At 47.1% G+C, this 19,751-nt stretch overlaps 2 protein-coding genes across 2 annotated transcripts in view; one reads left to right on the forward strand and one right to left on the reverse strand.

Moving 5' to 3' along the window:
• Positions 1–6,501, forward strand: part of STK24 (serine/threonine kinase 24) — a 104,209-nt gene extending 97,708 nt beyond the window's left edge. Inside the window, exons 10-11 of the mRNA XM_087814261.1 lie at positions 1,238–1,374; positions 5,463–6,501. Coding sequence (XP_087670387.1) covers positions 1,238–1,374; positions 5,463–5,499 — 174 coding nt within the window. The 3' untranslated portion in view covers positions 5,500–6,501. The remainder of the gene's footprint in view (positions 1–1,237; positions 1,375–5,462) is intronic.
• Positions 6,502–9,392: 2,891 nt separating this feature from the next.
• The window catches only part of FARP1 (FERM, ARH/RhoGEF and pleckstrin domain protein 1), a 256,115-nt gene continuing 245,756 nt past the window's right edge, over positions 9,393–19,751 (reverse strand). The window contains exons 21-27 of the mRNA XM_087814260.1: positions 19,496–19,585; positions 18,729–18,811; positions 18,540–18,652; positions 17,854–18,020; positions 13,262–13,369; positions 12,677–12,828; positions 9,393–10,902 (exon numbers count right to left, since the gene is read on the reverse strand). Coding sequence (XP_087670386.1) covers positions 10,821–10,902; positions 12,677–12,828; positions 13,262–13,369; positions 17,854–18,020; positions 18,540–18,652; positions 18,729–18,811; positions 19,496–19,585 — 795 coding nt within the window. The 3' untranslated portion in view covers positions 9,393–10,820. The remainder of the gene's footprint in view (positions 10,903–12,676; positions 12,829–13,261; positions 13,370–17,853; positions 18,021–18,539; positions 18,653–18,728; positions 18,812–19,495; positions 19,586–19,751) is intronic.

A 19,751-nucleotide genomic window follows, 5' to 3' on the forward strand; every position in this document is an offset into this window, starting at 1 on the left:
GCTTTCTGGCTCCGGCGTTAGCTGGTTTTCTGGGTACCTTTGCTCTTCCTAGGATGCCCACAAGACCCCATTTGGCTCTTTTGTACGTTGTTTGAAAGATTGGTCCTTCAGGTTTTATAGATGCTCCCTTGCTTTCCTGTGACCCTGCTGTTGCCATTTCACTGGTATCAGTCAGGCAGTTAGGGAAGATGGCATATATTTTCTCATTTGTCTGAAGCTGTTATTGGGCACATGAAGAAACTATTCTGAAATCATTATTCAGAATTAATGAATTAATGCTGGATCTAACAATAATTTCATTTTTTACCCAGCTAACCTGAACTCACAGGCCAGGCCTTTCCTGTTCTGTATATCCTTTAGCAGGGAGGAGAAACCATTATTTCCAGAATGGGACTGGTGCTGGGAATGATAGCATGTGTTCACAACAACTTGAAAAAGCCTAAGCTATTTTGTAAACTTCTTAAAGCTGAAATTGAGGAGGGGGGCTGACGAGGAGGTCACGTTTTGTTCTCTGCAGCTGCCAGCTGGAGCCCGTTCTGAGCGGCTTGCAGCCCTCACTTAGCTGCATCTTGCTCTGAGCAGCTCCCCTTCACATTGTACGTTTTGGTCACATTCCTGAAAGAGACTGAGTTGACCTTAAAGTGAGGGAGGTGCCTGAAGACACTGTAATGATTTCTCATGGGAGCAGTGGTGCCAGGAGGGACATTGCAGATCCCCAGAATTTAGGGCTGGCGCTTACATGAACTAGAAGAATATTTTGAGAAAAAACGACCAAAAAGACAGTTTGCTGGCTTCTAAGAACCAGCCTGTTAACATTAGTAAACTTTAGATTAGATAGCCCGCATTGCAGCTTCAGTGTGGAAGCTAGTGCTGAGTGATTTTGAAATTGCTTTTTTGGTATAAGATTATAGATTGAAATGGAAGAAGAAAACGGGACAGACTGCCATGGTCAGATTTTGAAAAGGTGCACAGGATGCTAGTTGTCTCTGTTCACTCTGGTGCTTAGGTCTAACAAAAGACCTTTCTATACAGTGTTCTCAGCATTCAAAAAGCTGTTTATGAAAACAGTGGGAAGTGAGCCAGTGGGAGCCAGCTGAGCCGAAGGGAGTGAGCTGAAGCTGCCGCCACTACCCGTGTGGCTGGAGCTGTTTTGGGCCACACATTGTGTTACTCTCTGAAACAGGTGCTCATTGGTTCCCGTGCTCATGTGTCATGGTCAACGTTTGTCTCTTTTCAGTTGAAGGAGAAGAGCCAGGCATGTGGCGGTAATATGGGGTCCATAGAAGAACTGCGCGGGGCCATCTACCTGGCGGAAGAGGCGTGCCCCGGGATCTCGGACACCATGGTGGCCCAGCTCATACAACGGCTCCAGAGGTAACTGATGCCAGGGCTGCTGTGAGGCCACTGCCCCCAGGGAGAAGAGTCCTGTGGAGGTCACCCCATGCTTGTCCTGTAGTTTTCCTGGTCTGGGTGTGGGAACTCCTTCAAATGGACTGCTCTTCTACCCTCCCTTTGTCAGTTTGGCGTTTTGTTCCTAGTCGGTCTTGTTGCCTTCTTGTTCTCAGTTCTAGGAGTCAGTTTGAATGAATGATTCACATGTGGAAACATCTGAGAAGGATCACACAACTCTGTGCCACATGAATGCAGAATGACTTTAAAATACCTGTCTGCTATAATGATGCATCCCAGTTACATAGTCCTTAGCTAGATGTTGGTTATTCTTCATTTAATTTTAAAGTCAAATGTCCAAAAATTCCAGAGGTTTGGGCTTGGTGCATTCGGTGAGAATAGACATGGTGTGTGCTTTTCTGTGGGTGGCGGTTCCAGTTCCGACTCTGCCTTTTGCCCTGAAGCCTTGTAGTGATGGCAGAGTTCTGTGCAGCAGCCTGCAGGGTGCTCCCTGTCCCCACCCGAGGCCCTGATTGTGGGTGAGGAGTAACAATCTGGGTCTCCCTGCCTACTCTCTTGAACTTGTTTTAGGAGACTCCTGTGGAGGAGGTCACTCTGCCTGCCCCCCCTCCCCAGCATAAGTACAGTCATTTGGGGAGTTCAGAGGGAACAGTGGTGTTCCGTCCAACAGCTCTGTGGCTCCATCTCTCCTCTACTCCCCACATCTTCAGCACTCCCTGCGCACAAGGCATGTCACCGCTTTGACATTCACCTGTGAACTGTCCAGGCTATTAAGCCCCTTCCCAATGATGACTGGGCCCTGGTGAGAATTAGGGGCATTGCAGTCTGTTCTGAGGGGTCAGCTTGACAGCACGTAAAGACATTTGGGGTACATGGGTCACCTTTGCCACTTTGAAGTAATGACACAAAGGGCCCCCAGTGTCCTGTAGAGTCCCTCTAAAGTGGGACATAAAGTAAAACCTTAATTCTGACCCTACAGGTGTATTCTCCTGAACACTTAAGTTCCTTTGTAAAAGATATCCCAACTTTCTAACTTGCTCTAAAGTTTAGGCTAGAGAATAAAGACTGTTAATTTGGCCCCTTTAATTTTGAGGCAATAGGACAAATTGTTACCTCTGCCCCACCCCTTTTGATACATTACAGAAATAAAGGAGAACAGAATAAAGAAGTCACCATATCCTCACCCAAACACTGTTGTTTACATGTCCGTGTATGTATCTATCCACTATGTGTATGTAGTTAATTTCTAACAGCTTTGTTATAACATTTCATTGAATATTTTATCTTACATCATCACCACATAAGCTTTTTTCCTATTAATGTCCATTTTTCTAATTTCTCAAAGAAACTTGCTATCACTTCACACCTTATTTTAGTGGCATTTAATTCTCATTTTTAAAAAAATCCTTTAAATCTCAAACGGATAAAACTAAACTGGAAACCAGCATTATCATCTTGTTTTAGGTTTTGTTTTCTGCTTTTGTAGTGTCATTTATTTTTTATTTTTTTATTTTTTTTAACATATCTTTAATGATTTCAGAGAGAGGAAAGGAGAGGGAGAGAAAGAGATAGAAGCATCAATGATGAGAGAGTCATTGATCGAGCCTGCAACCCGGGCATGTGCCCTGACCGGGAATCGAACCCCAATTGCCTGGATCCTAGGTCGATGCTCAACCGCTGAGCCACGCCCGGCTGGGCTGTAGTGTCAATTTAGGACTGATATTTTCCGCTGATATTGTCCCAAGTGGCCTGAAATTGTTAGCGGTGATTTATATACGTGACTTGATTTCCCTGTAGCTCCAGGGCTCAGGTGGTGTGACCTGTGCATGTTTAATTAGTCTGTCTCTCTGTTCCCCTTTCTTTAGTGGCTGATATGAGTTGATCTGTTACCCTCGCTGTCTAATAGCAAGATAATGTGAGCCACATGTAGAATTTTAAATTTTCTAATAGCCACATAAAAGTGAAGCCTTGATTGGGTGGCTCAGTTGGTTGGAGTGTCGTCCCGACCATAAGGTTGCGCCGTGGGTTAAATTCCCAGTAAGGGCACACACCTAGGTTGTGGGTTCTATCCCTAGTCAGTGTGCATACGGGAGGCAACTGATGGCTGTTTCTCTCTCATATTGATGTTTCTCTCTCACAGATGTTTCTCTCTCTCTCTCTCCCCTCTTCCTGTCTCTAAATCAATTAAAAAATCAGACCCTCAGGTGAGGATTTAAAAAAGTAAAAAAGGAGCAAGTGAAATTAGTTTTAATATATTTTTTAACCCACTGCATCCAAAATCTCATTTTAGTATGTAATCAATATAAATGTTATCAGTAGGGTCCTTCACGTTTGTTTTAGTACGGTCTTTGCAATCTAGTGTGTGTTCTGCATTTCACACACATCCAAGTGTGAACTCGCCACCTTTCAGGTACTCAGCAGCCGTATATAATGCAGATATAACTGCCTGCCGTCCACACTGTTTAAAGGTTCCCTTTCCAGTGATGCGTTAGACATCTGGAGTCAGCATTCTTTCTTTCTTCTCCAGACCTTTCTCTCGTTTTTCTTTCCTTTGTGGTTTGTGAACCCTCTCTCCTCCTCAGCCATCATGTGACCCTGCTCCTGGTGTCCTTATCTGCTTCCCGCAGGCCTTGCTGGTACTGTCCATTTATTCCTTCTGGGCTCCTCAAACTCTTCCTGTGTCCCCCACTCCGATGCCGCCAAACCACAGAGGTCCTTGCTAATGCTTCATACTCGTTTTATTCCCAAGCGCATTAGTGCAACGGATCACCTCAAAAACGAGAGCCGACTTTTGTCTAAAGCATTTCGAAGCTTCCTGTATGTCTTAGTTGAATTACTGTGTGGATCCTTTTGTGTGGATCCACTCCTCCCAGGACTTAGGCATTTATGTTTCTTGAAAAGTGAATCTTGGGATCTGTGGCTAAAGCATGCTTTTCAAGAGGATATTGTGTAAATCAGCTGTTCTCTGGGAGAGGACTGAGTATTACAAATGGCCTGGAAAGAGGAACTCCCGGTTGGAATATTTATGTTAAGTCCTATTAAATGTGTCCTCAGTCCTCTGCTGTGACTGCGTCAGTCTTGAGGTGTCTGAGAGAATCTTGGCCATGAGGGGACCTCCCACCCTCACCCCCGCCCTTCTTTTTTATTCCAAAGCAAGACAATACTGCAGAATTATTGAAAAACAGAAGAAAGCCTACATGATCCCACCATTCTAGCCCAGTTACCATTATCATCATTTTTGTTGTATTGCCTTCCATTATTATATATATGTCATGAACTTACTAATTTTTTACATTTCTGAAAATTATAGTGCACATATAGTTTTTTGGGCATTCTTTTGCATGTATTTTAGGATAAAGAAATTGTAAAATTATGTGTATAATTTTGTGTACACTTATTAACTTGTGCATAGATTTAATATTAAATATAATTACAGCTTCTAATCTGTTATTTTATCCAGCTGCTTTGTTTGCTTAGCCATTTGTCTATTATTGGACATCAGAGTGCTTCCTAATTGTTATAATTATAAAAAATCTTAAGAGACCTTTCCAGGAAGTGGATTACCTGAGCAGACATCAGTATTTTTGTGGCCAAAAGGGTTTCTTGCACTGGTCCTCAAACCAGCCATGTTTGCGCCTCCCTGGAATCTCACCATGTCATTGGGTATTCCTGATTTTTCAATTTTTAAATGGATTATAAGTAAAGGTGTATCATTTACTGTTTTATTCACATCTTTTCTCTCCTGGAAGGTTGAACCACATTCTCACTTTTTATTACATACCTTTCTTTTATGGCTGAATTTAACCTCCTGTGAAAATATTTGTGTTAGAATCATGATTCTCTTAATTTTTATGAATTCTTGAAAAGAATTTTTATGAATTCTTTATATAATAATCCATTGATAGTTGCTCCATTTTTTTTTTTTTTTTAATGACTTGGGAGTGTCTGTAAAAATGAGGATTTTGGTTATTGTTTGAATTTTTGCAAATTAACTTTTTAATATAGAGAAATGACATTTATTGACTTTCATTTCCTTCTTTGTTATTTCCTAGATATTCTCTAAGTGGTGGAGGAACTTCATCCCACTGAAATTCCTTTGGCATTTGGGGTTTTGTTTTTTCCTTCTTCATCCTGCTCCCTTTAAAAAGTCAACGAGAGCCTTTGCTGACTCCGCTGAAGAGCTGCACCTCTGAGGGCTGGCCCCAGCCGAGGTTGCCTGTCCAGGGCCACAGTGTCCTTCCTCGCTGGCCTCGGCCAGATAAGTCTCTAGATGGGGTGGGGAGGGTCAGCTCCTTCCAGCGATCATTTTATTTTATTATTCTTGTTTTTAATTTTAACCATAGTGCACATATCAAGGAAAGTGTCTTTAAAAACAAACACACACAAACCCTGAAGTGTATATTTGGGATAATGATAAGGCAACTGAAGAAATGAAACCTCAGGTATCCTGCTTTAAGTTGTACTCCCCTCTCTGGGAGACGGAGAATTGCTCTGGTGGCTCAGTGTACAGATTTGTATATAGTGTCATTTTTACGGAAACCTTTTTGGCGTGCATAAGGAATCACTGTGTACAAATTGGCCAAGTGCTTCTGTAGATAATGTCAGTGGAGTAAATATTTGACAGGCCATAACTTGAGTCTATTGCCTTGCCTTTATTACATGTAAATTTTGAATTATGTGACCAGTGATTTGGGTTTTATTTTGTATTTGCAGGGTTTGCCATTAATAATAACTAATGCCCCTCTTAAGGAACACTCCTATTTGTACCTCAACAAATGCAAATTTTCCTCATTTGCCCTACAACCTTTTTGGTACACTTAGAAGTTGATTTCCTTTTTCATTGATGGTACTATTTCTTAGTGTTTTAAATTGGAACATACCTTGCCTCATGAAGCTTTAAATTATTATTTTAAGTTTCTCCCCGATGAAGTGCTCTCGTCTAACATTCATTTGGAATTGTTCCACTGCCAGTCCTGCGCCAGCTGTCCATTCTCTCCAGTATGATTTTGTTGCACCTTGTAGTGAAATCTGCGTATCATCTTCCCACCTAAAATGTCTGAATGCTTACACGAATAAATTTTATAACACTTACCTTGCATACTCTCCTTGAAATGTGACTCTTGAGAGGGCAGCGCACCTGCCATGTGTATTTGTGTGCGTATGTGTGGTTGTGTGTGATGCAACATTCTAGAACGCTCTAGGAAGAAGTGCCCTCATTTGAAATGCTGAATGTTCAGGTTAGTTCCCTATGCAATTTAAAAATTGGTCATTGAGAAGATAGGATTGAATACTGCTGATTTGTAAAATTGCTCTCTTCCCAGAGATCTCAATTAAGGGTTATTTTGTTCATATAGGGGCCTGTGTCCACTAGCTTGCCAGCCAGGTGTCTACATTTCTTGGCTTGTGGCAGGGTGTTGCTTGCCAAGGGGAGAAATAAATCTCTGGGTCTCTGGTATGGGAAATAGAATTCTTACAGCAATTCTTGACTGTCTGGTTTAAGTATTCATGGAACTTTTATATTTTTGATATGAATCATTGTCACCTCTTGGTGTAGTAGTTCTTGAGGGGGAAGACAAAGGACTTCCAGAGGCAAGAAGGTTACTGGGTAAACTTTGGGATGGAAGGTCAGATATATCTGCTGGCCTAGTGGTCTGGAAGTTAAAGGGGGAAAGGACAGAGGCCTGAGTCAGACACATTTGAGTGGGTGGTTATTGTTTAGGTTTGTTAATGGAGTCTAGTTTTTAAATTCTAAAATTTTTCTTAATTAGAAGATTTGGGTCGAATTTCTATAAAGGATACACTGTGGTTAGGGGGAATAAAACTGAATTGCTATCTCTTACTGTGCACACGTGTTATTCTGCAGCAAGAATGTTAACTTCAAAAATACATTTTGAGGATATTTCATTTTGTGTTTCTGAGAGTATTCTGAATGCGGGAACTTTGATTTCCCAATGAGGCATAAGCCAAAGATCAGTTTAGTTCATTACAGGAGAATCACTTAAAGAATGAGCAGTGTTCCCCAAAGTGCTTGCCTGATTTTAAGAGAGAACGTAGGCAGCAGCTTTCTAAGTTAAAGTTCCTAAAATTTGCAAGTGGATGATGACACTTAAGCCAATCTCAAATACGTGCAGTGGTTAGTAGATATTCTGCAATCACTAGACTATAGCACACAGTGCCTGTCTCCCGGATAAAGCAGCAGGTTACTCTTAGTTTACTGGAAGTATCTGTGGATTAAGCTGCCTGGGAAAGATGTGGTTTCACTGGATGTTGAAAGTGGATCACTTAACTTCTACAATCTCTTCTGATTTGTTACTTTCTGTAGACACACACACTCAGCTTATTTTTAAGGGCATCTTGTTTAAGCCAAGGAGGGAAGCATTTGTGTATCCACTTTAAGTCCCTTATTAAAAGACAGACCAGGTACCAGAACTACAATGGGGCCTGCCTCCGACCACGCTGTTGGTGATTAGCCAGACCGGTGAGCCCAGCATTCAAGATGGATTTACTAACACTTGGAAGCCTCTCGATGCCAAACCCCAGCAGCTGACAGCTTATCTGCGTAGAGACTGCAGATGGTGGTGGTGTTCCTAGTGGGGGAGACAGTTTCACACACAAGCATAGCTACCGCCTTTTGGAAACTGAGGCAGTGGGCTGGCTCGCTGGCTGCTTGTTTATGCTTTTGAAACTGTTTTCTCTGTGTCCCAGCTGGCTGCACTGAGGTAGCCACCGGTGTGGGCTGGGATGTCCTAAGAGTTGGTCTCGTGACTGTTTTGATGTAACCAAGTGCCACACACCTTCCGAATCTGACAATTTTGTTCTTGAGTTGGTCTTGTTAAGTGTCTAGTTTTTCATGTAGCATTTGTACCTTTCTTTTGGCAAGCATATGGCCTGTTTATAAAGCATTTTTATATTTTCTTCCGTAAAAATATGGCTTCTGTATTTCTGCTATAAAATATGGCAATAAGTGGGGAGTGCTGCAAGGTGTGTTCTTAAGCACAGGTACTGTATCATGCAAGGGTCAATAAAGTTCACAGAAAACAATTATTTTTGTAATTTCATGTCTTATGTGTAGAGGGAAAGACTGAATTGTGCCCCCCCCCCCCCCCCCCACTTATGTTTAAATCCTACTGCCCAGTGTGATGGTATTAGGAGGGAATGACTAGGTCATGAGGGTGGAGCCTTCATGATGCAGTTAGTGCCCATAAAGAAGAGACCACGGGAATTCCTTGGCCCTTCCTTCACCAAGTGAGGCCACATCGAGGCTGGCTCTGCCCCAGGAAGAAGGTCCTCACTGGACACCGAGTCTGCCGGCACCTTGATCTTGGACTTCGCATCCTTCTGAATTGTGAGAAAAATTTCTGTTGTTTAACAAAACCACCACAGACTGGAGGGGCTTATATAGTAACCTGAATGGACTAAGGGTATCTCTGAAACTGTTCCCGGCAGCTTGGTAGCATCTAGAGATTGCCCACGTGTCTGGGGTTTTCTTTGAAGTTACAGGAGAAGGGAGCACAGAGTTGCTACTCTTAGACCTGAACCATTTCCAGGAAATGGTTTGGAATCACTCAGAAATACTGAAGTAGTTTTCCTGCTGCTGCCTCTGCCATCTGGGCTGCTCGGTGTACCCGAGATTCACCTTCCCAGGTGTTGTTCTTGCCCCTGGGATGTGGGAGAAGCCTCAGGGAACTGATCTCCAGGCCCCTTCATGAAGGAAGTGGCAGGTAGCCCTTCCCTGTCTGCTTCACCCTCCAACTGAGTCTTAGTCGTCTTTTATAGCCACCGAGGATCAGTCTCCTAGAATGTTCTGAGTGCCATGTTGAAAGAGGCAGAGAGACTAAAATATGAAGTTTTTCAGAATGTCTTTAAAGAGTGATTGAGTCTTTTTCTCTTTCACATTCACAGTGACCAGCCAACTCGGCCCCTCGCCTACAGAGGCACCAACCCACCCGAATTAGATGAAAATAAAACCAGGAGACAAGGTGGGTTGTTTTGCCTTAAAACTTCAATATGCTGGATTGTGGCGTGAGGTATTTTTATTCCCTTTTGTTAGTACTTAAAACCATCTGGTACACATTGTAAGGCAAATGATTAACACATCTCAAGCTACTCGTCCATTTGTACATTGCTGTTTCCACGCAATCAGTCACAGCCCCACCAAATTGGGGTGGTCCTGTGTGCCTTAGGCAAGGGGCTTTCCCAGTGGTGGCGCAGGACACTGGGAGGACTGTGTCAATCGGCCGCCCCCTCTGGACTGCATCAGAAAGGGCTTAAGAACCCTGGGGGATAGCAGCCACCCGCTCTCCACGGAGACGAGGCAAACAAGCATTGACCAGTGGGCCCAGTATGTTCCCTGTGTAGTCCGACTGTCAAGGATGTGCAATGTCATACTGTTGATACCCCGTACCTGGGGGAATGAGTATAAAAAAGGAAAAAGAATGTTTTTGAAGACAGGCACAATATATACTACTATTGAATGCGCAGTTCCAAACCACAGTTGCAGTAGGGTATAGATAGGCATGACGATGGAGGCCAGGGTACTACGCACCATTCCTCATGGTGCTTCTGCATCCACAGAAGCTCACAGACTCTCCAGAACATAACATCACAAATGGCCCTGGTGACTGACATACAGGTTTTCATGCTTGTGAGACAGACAGCAAAACACCACAGCTTAACATCTTCCCGTTGTAATATACCACTCACAGTACAGTGATAGTCTAGACATCGCACTGGACTTCTGCTTCTCTCAGCAGAAAACAACCTGCTACAGTTTGTAAATAAACAATTTGGTCAACTTGCGCCAGGAAGTAGGTCTGGGAACCAGCGTTTCATTGGAGCATGAGACCCCAGAGTGGCACGTCGTGTGCTGCAAATCAATTATTGATCAAAGGAGTAAATCTGACTAACTTCCTATTATTATAAAAGTAGAAAGATTGAAAAAAAATGAAATCTGAAAATGATCTCATTTGCCTAAGACTGTGCCATGGGTATTGCAAACACTGGAAAATCCATTTTTTAAAATGCAGCAGCCTATAAAAAAGACGAGCACTTGCCCTGTCTTTTGGTTGAACGGATCTGTCTGTACTGCTTTAAGGTGCAGTTGTGGAGGAAAAATTGTCATTTGGCACTATATTGATGACAATGTTTTAATACTGGCACAAGCTAAAAACAGCCCATCAGGAGAATGGCAGAGAAAATGCCACCAGCATTGGGGGTGGGAGCGCTTCCGTTCAGATGGGAAATTAACAGTGGGAGAGACAAGGTTAGGAATGGTTCTGTGGAGACAGGTGAGAGTGGCTGTAAAACCATGTTTGTGTTTTCCAGACAGGTGTTAATTTTACTAGACTTCATTAATACACAGTGTCTGCCAAGAAAGCAGCCACAGCTGAAACAATCGGTGTGTCCTCCTGTCAATACACGTGAGATTCCTTGTGACTCAGACTGTGGGCACGGGAGGCTGAGCTGGTGGCACTGCGTATCACCTCCATCCACCTGCAACAGGAAAGTGAAACAGTTGTCAAGGGCCACTTTTTACAAACATACACGTTTGACTTTTTTCTTATTTGTAATCTGCAGATGAAGAGTTCTTAAATGAACTCGCAACCAAATCATGGAAAGCAGGGTTAGGGGGCCTTCAGGTGTTCCTCAATCTCAGTTTGAGAACCGCTGACCTCAGTGTGCTCATTTTCCACAGAAGTAGACATGCCTGAGATGCACGTGCCTTGCCCAGGATGCGGCAGCACATCCATTTAGAGCAGTGAGAGAGGTAAGGTGGCACCTGGATGTTTAGGAGCTCTGTCATGTAATCCTTCCCACAGATGCTGGTGTGCATCCCTTCCTGCTTAGTGGGAGTTCCACTTTATGCACATGGGTATTTGTGGTATACTTGTAGTTTTCAGATACCTGGGGCCACTGGCATTGTTGGTTGTCACAACGGAGGGGGGTGCAACTGACACCTAGTGGGTAGAGGCTGCTGCTGTAAACACCCTGCAGTGCCCAGGACAGACCCTACTTTGATCCTAACAAAGAACTATCTGCTCTAAAATGTCCAGTGTGCCAAGCTTCATGGAGCTTACAGCATGGCTTTAGACAATCACTGCAAGGCTAACTTATCCCTCCCTGCCACAACAGTGACACGATCCCAACTTGGTTACATTTTCTAGCCCAGGATCAAAGATGAGACCTGTTATGCCCTGGCTCGCTACTCAAGCAGTGCAGCTTAGAGATGGCTATTTTGGGAGGTCATGAGGTTTTAAACCACTGCTGTTTCCACTGAACTAACTTTACCGGGGATTGTGTGCAGATCAAAGCCAGCCCATTGATTAGAAGCCCTTTTGGGTTCAGTGTCTGTGGGTGGCGAGGGAACAAGTTATTGTCCTGTCAAACAGCGGGCCAGGAGGGAATTTTCTCCCTAAATAGGGGTGGGGACTGCTGCCCGATCAGTGGCCTGAGGGACACCCCCCCCCCAAGGTGGTGGTTCAGCAGTGATAACTGCTTGTGTTTTCTGCATCAGGACACAGTTCCAGGGGCCCAGAATTTGCACCTGAAATTTCAGGAACAGACTGAAGCCACTGGTCAAATATGATAGTCTGGCTCTTTTCATTTTACTGTTGTTTCTGGCTCAGGAAAGACTGCTGCCTCTGCGTTTCATCCAAGCAAGCAGTCGTACTAATAAGATGACTGAGAAGCTCTAGGATTCTTTCCCTTCCTCATGTTGTCTTTTTTTAAAAAAAAAAATTTATTTCAGAGAGAAGGGAGAGAGATATAAAAACATCAATGATGAGAGGGAGAATCATTGATCAGCTGCCTCCTGCACATCCCAGGCATATGCCCTGACCAGGAATCAAACCACAATCTCCTGGATCCTAGGCTCAACCACTAAGCCACGCCAGCCGGGCCTCATGTTGTCTTTTGACTGAAAACTTAGCCTTTGGCCATAGCCCCATCAGGAATCTTAGGACTAAAAAACACATGTTAGAGATTTACCAGTGCAACGTGCATGGCATTAACACACACTGTGCAGGTTAAGGACTGAGGCTGCTTCCCAGGGGAGCCATGGTTCCACGTGTCTCTCTGGCAGAGTGGCCCCAGATTCATTCTCAGAAATTGCCAGGGGTGGGAGGACAAGCACATCCTGGAAGGGCGTGAATGTCCACAGTGGGCTGCTAGGAGAGCCCTATACACTTGCCTGCTTGGGAGAAATCCTGTTATTTAGAAGAGGAGTGTCCTTTTTCTCCAGGTGCCCTATGCAGAGGGCAACATTTACCTTTCAAATGTGTATTCGTTTTCGGCCCGGAAGTAGTACACATGGGACTTGAAATGCAGCTTGAACACGTAATCTTTGTGGATGTCCTCAGACTCCGACGGAATGGTAAGCGAATATCCAAGCAGGGGCAGGCTGGCAAGGGGGTGATTGTCCTGGAGGGTCAACAGAGGTGGATTTGGAGAGGCGGTCACAGGCATTGAGGCCGGCTGCAGCCTCTCACCCTGAAGCAGCTCTGGGAGCCAAGGCAGCTGGTCCTGGTTGGTGCTCTATGGTCCAGCTAGTGTATCCCAGCCAGGACACGAGCCATCAATTCAAATCTCCCCTCTCCCCAACCAACACCCAGGTTCCCTTTCAGCAGATGGATGTCAGCCTTCACCTGAGAGCTGTGAGTCTCATGGATGTGGCTTCCTGCAGGCCCCCTTCCAACACCTGGCAGCTCCATGCCTGCCCGGTGGGTCAAGAACAAAGTTCTTTGTCCCGTGAGAGGGGAGGCTGCAGTGTCGGGTCCCTAAGGGCCTCCCCAGCCTGCACACTAAATGCTCTGTCCCAAGGGTTACAGGGCCGCCTGCTCTGGGAGGCACTTACCTGGTGTGACTTGTAGAAGAACAGGCAGAAGTTTGTGAACACCACCCACAGCTTCTGCCACCCGTTGCTGTTTTTGAATTTCCTCAGCAGGTTCCCAGATAACTGATTCTGAAAGACAAGTAGGCCTGTAAGAAGTACAGGTTGGGGCCCCCAGTGGGGTGCAGCCCGGTCCTGTGGAAAGGACCACTCAGTCTCACAGTCCAGTGAGGCTACAGTCACTTGACAGGCCCACTGGTAGGGCTGTGATTCCGAGAATAGGCTGCCTGCAACTGGCTTGAGAAAACGGCCTTTTCTCCCTGGGAAATGGAGAAACTCTGGGAGGTGGACTACATGAGCCTGATTTGCAGTCCACATATTACGGATTGAATTATGTCTCCCATCCTCCCAAAAGATGTGCTAACCGCCAGTACCTCAGAATATGGCCTTGGAAACAGGGTCATCACAGCTATAATTAGTTAAGAGGCAATTGTAAGGGAGCAGAATAGGCCCTTAATCCACAATGACTGAGGTCCTTATGAGAGAGGAGGGCCAGGCTGCAGTGATGCATCTACCAGCCAAAGAACATCAAGAATGGCCAGCACACCATAGAAGTGGGAGAGGCAGAGAAGGATCCTCCCCAAGAAGTTTTAGAGGGAGTGTGGCCCTCTTGACAGCTCGATTTCCAGAATAGAGACAAATCTGTTTAAGCCGCCCAGTTGGTGGTGCTTTGTTACGGCCCAGCGATAGTTAGGGAACCAACACCCCTCAACAGTAAGCCATCACGAGCGCCACACCAGCAGCTCCTGGCTGCCATCTAGTGGCCCAGGCAGAACACTGGGTTTGGGGAGAGAAAACTGGTAGAAATAAGCCCTCTAGGGCATCCTGGTAGCTCCTCTGGTCTCCCAGAGGCTGGGGGAGCTGCAGGCACAGAGCAATACTGTGAACTCTCAGGCAGCTGAGATGGGAGGCCAAGTGCAGAGATGCATGTCCAGGCCCTGACGAGCTGGCTGGCAGCAGACTACTGGGGAGACTCACAGAGGAGGAAAATGGGTGGTGGTGATGGTCACACAACTTTGTGAATATAATTACTGCCACTGAATCGTTCACTTACAAGTGGTTAGCCAGGTCTGCCACAATTAAAACAGATACTGAGTCTACTTTATTCTATCCCTTTGGTACTTTTCCAATAATTTGTATTTAATAAGCATTTTTAAGTACCCACTTAAGGCAGGAGTTGAGATGTATAGATGTGTTTGCCCTCAAGTTGCTTACAGTCTGATGAGAGACAGAAATGAATAGTGAATCAAGCTGACAGAACAGAGGAAGTCGAGCCCATCCTGTGGACTGGAACTAAGCTGAACCCCCACGTCTGGCTGAAAGGGCACAAGAAAATGGGGTGCTCTGACCAAGCAGGTGAGAGTGAAACCGGAGTTGGGGATGTGATGCTTCACAACATCACGTTTTCAGTGAATCAAACAAATGCCCCCAGATAGAGTCCAAAAGGCCTCTCTTAGATGCAGTTATCTGTGGAATAAGAGCCAGTCCCACCCACTGTGTGGTATACACACCAGATTGGGACAGGTTCGTGAGAGCGCTTTAACTTCTGCCGATACCTTAAATCCTTTCTGGAACCCGGGAAGGTATATACTCTGAATAATAGCCTAGAAGCTCCTTAAGAATTATACTCACTGGCCCTTCCCCCCATTGCCCTGGCCACCGCCTCCGAAGTTGCCACTGAAACTTCCTCCAGTACATTTCAGCCTCCTGCTCAGCTTGCCACCCCCCTAAGCTCTGCCCTCAAGAGGCCGAACCCTTCTATGAGGATGACTCTTAGGTATATCTACAGGCTGGACCAGTCTCGACCTGCTACGCTTATGAGGTGAACATCCTTGTTCCAGACGAGCCAATACCCCATTTCCTCACTACCTTTCATAGTGGTCTCCCTCAGACTCCCTGACAGAAGGAAGGCATCTTTGCTCCCAAACTGCTCAGTCCCTGTTATGTGTCCTACAAAATACATGTTCCAGTCCTGGTACCTGTGGAGGTGACCATATTTGGAAATCAGGCCTTTGCAGATGTAATCAAGTTAAGAGGAGGTCATACAGGAGCAGGGTTGTTCCTTATAAGAGGAGGACATTTTAACATGAGACCCACAGGGATGCTGCCAAGTGAGAGAGGCTAGAATGATGCTTCCACAAGCCTGCGAACACCAAGGATTGCTGGCCATCACCAGAAGATGAGAGAGGCGTGGGACAGAGCCTCTTCCCTAGGGCCTCCAGCAGGAGCCAACCCTGCCAACACCTTGCTCTCAGACTGCTGGCCTCCAGCAGTGTTAGAAGACAGTCCCCACCCTTGATTCTCCCTCTCAGTGCTGTCCCCTCCCCATCCTGATCCTCACCTGTATCCAGATCTCCGCTGCCCCCTAACTCAAGTCTTAAAAATCAACTTGGATCATTTCACCTCCGATCCCTCCAAAGATGAGGCGTCCCACTGGCCATCCCAGCATGACTCCCTCACGTGGCCCCCCAGTGCCCACTGGCCTGACCAATTTCAGCTCCTCTTTGTGCTGTCCCCAAACACCCCGTTACTCATTTCTACCTGCATGAGTCCTACGGGAGACACTGGAAGAGAACGAGCAGAGGGGGATGAGACAGCAGAACCAGAAAGGAGCTGCTTCCTTCCCTCCGTCAGGCCACAGGATGGCCTGGAAGAGGAGGGGGTGCAGCATGCATCTGGCACCCGAAGGAGCCCACCATGGACACCAGACTGAAGGCATGCACCTGGGGAAGGGATCTGGTTGGGAAGGGGCATTTGCAGTGACAGATGAGTCAATTCCATGAGTGCTTAACCGGCATTGTTGCCACCTTAAAACCACACACACACGGGCTCTATAGTTCTTAGGAAACTTCTCCAAGGACCACAAAGAGGCAAAATTGGAGATACTTGTATGTGTAGTACCCATTCAAAAGTAAAATCCTGTTCTTGGTTCATGGGCTATGAACAACCAGGGCTGGGCAGGATTTGGCCTGTGGGCCACAGTCTGCTGACCCGACTGCCAGACTCACCTCACCGTGTAGACAAGGACTACAGCTGTGCAGGTTGCTGCCCCGATAAAGCTGGCCTTGAGGAGGAGTCTCTGGGCCACCCAGGACCTACCTGACTTGGGTGTTAGCTGCATTCTTGAATGTGACCTACGTGCCTCCAGGGATTAAAGAGGTTTTGAGGCCACCAGAGTCCCACGCCCTGACAGTCCTAACACCTCACAAAGGCCAGTGTGGAGTGAGGCAGACAGCTTCCCTCTAATGGCACTGCACTTCCACCAGCTTCTCTAGACAGGCTGGATCTGATTAGCTGTTTTCTCACTTGAAGACAATTACTGGTTCTTCCCCGTTCCCTCCATGCTGGAAAGATCCCTTCCCCTGGAAGAAATATCCAGCTGGCAAGCTTTGCAAACAGAGCCAGTGTGAAGGGAGGGAGAACACCAAGTACAGTGAGCCTGTCAGGAGGGAAAAGGCTGTCCCATGGGGGCGGAGGAGGGGGAATGTTCACTGCAGCCCACACAAGGCCAGGCACAGCCGGGGAGCCTCAGATGTGTCCCCTTGATGCCTTTAGAAGCAGATATGGGTTTTAGTACACTGAGAAGGCAAACTCATGGAGCTGTGAAGGTCACCTCCAGGAAATAATCTCAGAGTCCCTATAGACTACCGTCTATCAAGAAATGCTTGACATATTCCTGATACTGTTGGTTCAAAAAGCAAACGGAACTGCTGTTCTTGACACAGTCTTATGGGACATTTTTGGAGCCAGGCAGCTTTAGGAATTCAGAACTCCCAGGTTTTAGATAATCACATGCATCTACCACATGGCACCCTGGCCATGGGGTCTGGGTGGCCACCCAGAATCAAATATGGTGATTGTGTGGTGAAACAAGTGTTCACACAAAACACAATCAGTGGCCTTAACAGAGGTCAGGTTCTGCTGCCAGTGGGACAAGAGAAGTTAGCAGTTTTAGAGCTTTTGGTGAGACGTTTTCTGAAAGGTGAGGGATTAGGGACCTGGACTGGAGGATGCTTACGGAGTGGGACTTGGGGAGTTTTGGGAAGATTCAGTCATCATCTGGGGGAGCCCCATCACCAAAGCTAACTCAGGACAACTCCCAGAGCCCCCCCGAGAGGCCATGCCTAGTGGTTATGCATAAACTCGTGCCACAGGACTGGCTGGTATCAGCTTTTGACCCTACTGCCTCCTTGCACCCGATTTTGGTGTGTGTGGGGAGGCGGCTGCTCTAGGAAGCAGCAACCTCGGTGCAGGGAGCTCTCCATCCACCTGCACTGGGGCCTATTTCTAGGCCTCTGTGGCAGGGACACATGGCTAAACACACAGGTCGTCTCTGCCCCTCTGCTGAGCCCAGGAGAGGAAAGGAAACAGTAGAGATGGCCCAGGAAACAAAAGCTGTGGGGATGAATGAAGCACCAAGAGACGCGTTCACATCCACAGGAGGTCAATGCTGCTTGCCCACCTGAGAGTAGAGCACAAACGCTCAAAAGGACAAGAGTCGTCCTTGCCCCCCACCTCCCTGCCCCGCCCCCACCCTCTGGGCTCAGAGCTGGTACCTCCACGGCCACGCTGAAGTCCACCATGGAGACACTGGTGTTGCGGTGCCAGCACACATGCACCATGGTGTTGCCGCGGTGGGGGGCCTGGCGCTCCAGTGAGGTGCGTGAGGCGCTGAGGTCATCCTCTGACTCCTGGTCAGCGACTGCAGCCTCATCTGGGGACTCTGTAGGAGGTGGCAAAAGGCCATGCTTTTGATCTCTACTCTCTAGTTGGGGCACTCACAGCAAAGTGGCCCTGGGGACACCCATGCAGCCACTGAGGAGGAAGTCACACTAGCAGCCATCTGCCTGTCATGGTCCCACCCTGGGGGGTGTCCCACTAGCCCTCTGCCAGGGAGCCCCCAGCACACCTGGGCACTGGCCTAAAGTGCTTGTCGAACGTGTGATGGCCTTTTCTCTCCCTTGATGGGGACATTCTGTATGACAAGCAGTGATGCTGGCCCAGAAAAGATGACTTTCCTGCTCCCTTACAGTTCTAAGGGTTTTTTATGTTTTAAGGAAATTGAATTCCCTTGATTTTTAGCTTTAAATGCAAATGTAGTCAATGGCAGTGAGACCCATGGGGTAAGGTGACTTTAAATGCAATAGGCTGCTCGCCCTCTGGAAGCCAGAACTGCCCGCAGTCGGTGGCTGATTCCTGGAGGCAGTGGCCCATGGGCGGCACGGAAAGCCTCCCCACTTACTGTTGTCAGGGGGGCTGCTGGCGAGGAATTCAGGAGTGGGGCCGCTGCTTTTCTCTGCCAAATCAATGGCCATCTGTATGTCCTCAATCCACTTTTCCATCTCGGACCGGGAACTGAAGAAGAGACGGACGTCAGGTTTGCGGACCACAGCAGGTCAAAGGGTAAACAAGTAAGAGGTGCCCGCATTACCTGGCGGCCACGATGATGGACTGCCGCTGGCCCCGCAGGGTAAGGCAGTGGGGCACGCCCCACTCATCTTCGCTCTTCTCTATCTGTGGGATGAGTTTTCGTAACGTTACTGCCAAGAAGCAAGCAATACGCTCAGTGCATTTTCAAATGTTCACTAAAATGGCCACAGCTCAGAGAAACAAGTCAGAAAATCAGAAAGGGAAAAGATCAAAAGGAACTGAAATTTTTTTTGGCAGAGCGCATAAACTTCCCTTTATCCAGCCACTGAGGAGAAATGTGGGCATAAGCCAGAGAAGTCATCCTGTGCTGAATGGCCTGGTTGCATCTGCCAACCAGCATCACAGAAGATGGACACCTGTCCACTGGCACATCTTGGGCAAGGACAGGTGTCCCTGGTCTGTGTGTGGGCTCTGTGACTCCATGTGGGTGGTAAAGATGTTCTCTCAGGGCCCCTGGGGCCAGGCACAGAACAGTGAGAGGCACGTTCGCCCTGCATGGCCACGTCACCTTGCTCTTCACACTTGCTTCTAGAAGCAGGACATCCACATGTTCCACATGCAGAAGAGGAGCCAGGTCCCAGTGCCTCTCCCGGGGGCCCTCCAAGGCCCAGGGTTCCCGAGGCACCTGGGATGTACTTGCTTCCTTGTCAGGGTCCTCCTTTCCTATCTCGTGTCACTGTCACTGGCTCTTGCTCCCTTCAGCCTGGCTCTCACTGCTGGCAGCCCAGAGGGAGGGCCCCCGATCTCATGCCCACGCCGTGTACTCACAGTCATGCCATAGAGTGGGAGCTGCCCATGGACTTTAAACTGATTTGAGATCGTCAGGCCTCGGCTCGTGTACAGCAAGACGTCATTGAACTAGAAAACAAGGACAAGTGTGGCTGAGGCGCATGGGCTCCATTTGAAACCAAAAAGTTTTCAAAATCTCCCGTGACAATTTGATCTCAACTCCAATCTGAGCAGCTTTGCTGCTCCTCCTGCCTTCTAAGTGTCCGAGCCCCCCCTGCCCCCCTCCATGGGCAGG

The sequence above is a fragment of the Miniopterus natalensis genome, chromosome 2 (assembly GCF_054644295.1).
Source record: "Miniopterus natalensis isolate mMinNat1 chromosome 2, mMinNat1.hap1, whole genome shotgun sequence".
NCBI classification, from domain to species: domain Eukaryota; kingdom Metazoa; phylum Chordata; class Mammalia; order Chiroptera; family Miniopteridae; genus Miniopterus; species Miniopterus natalensis.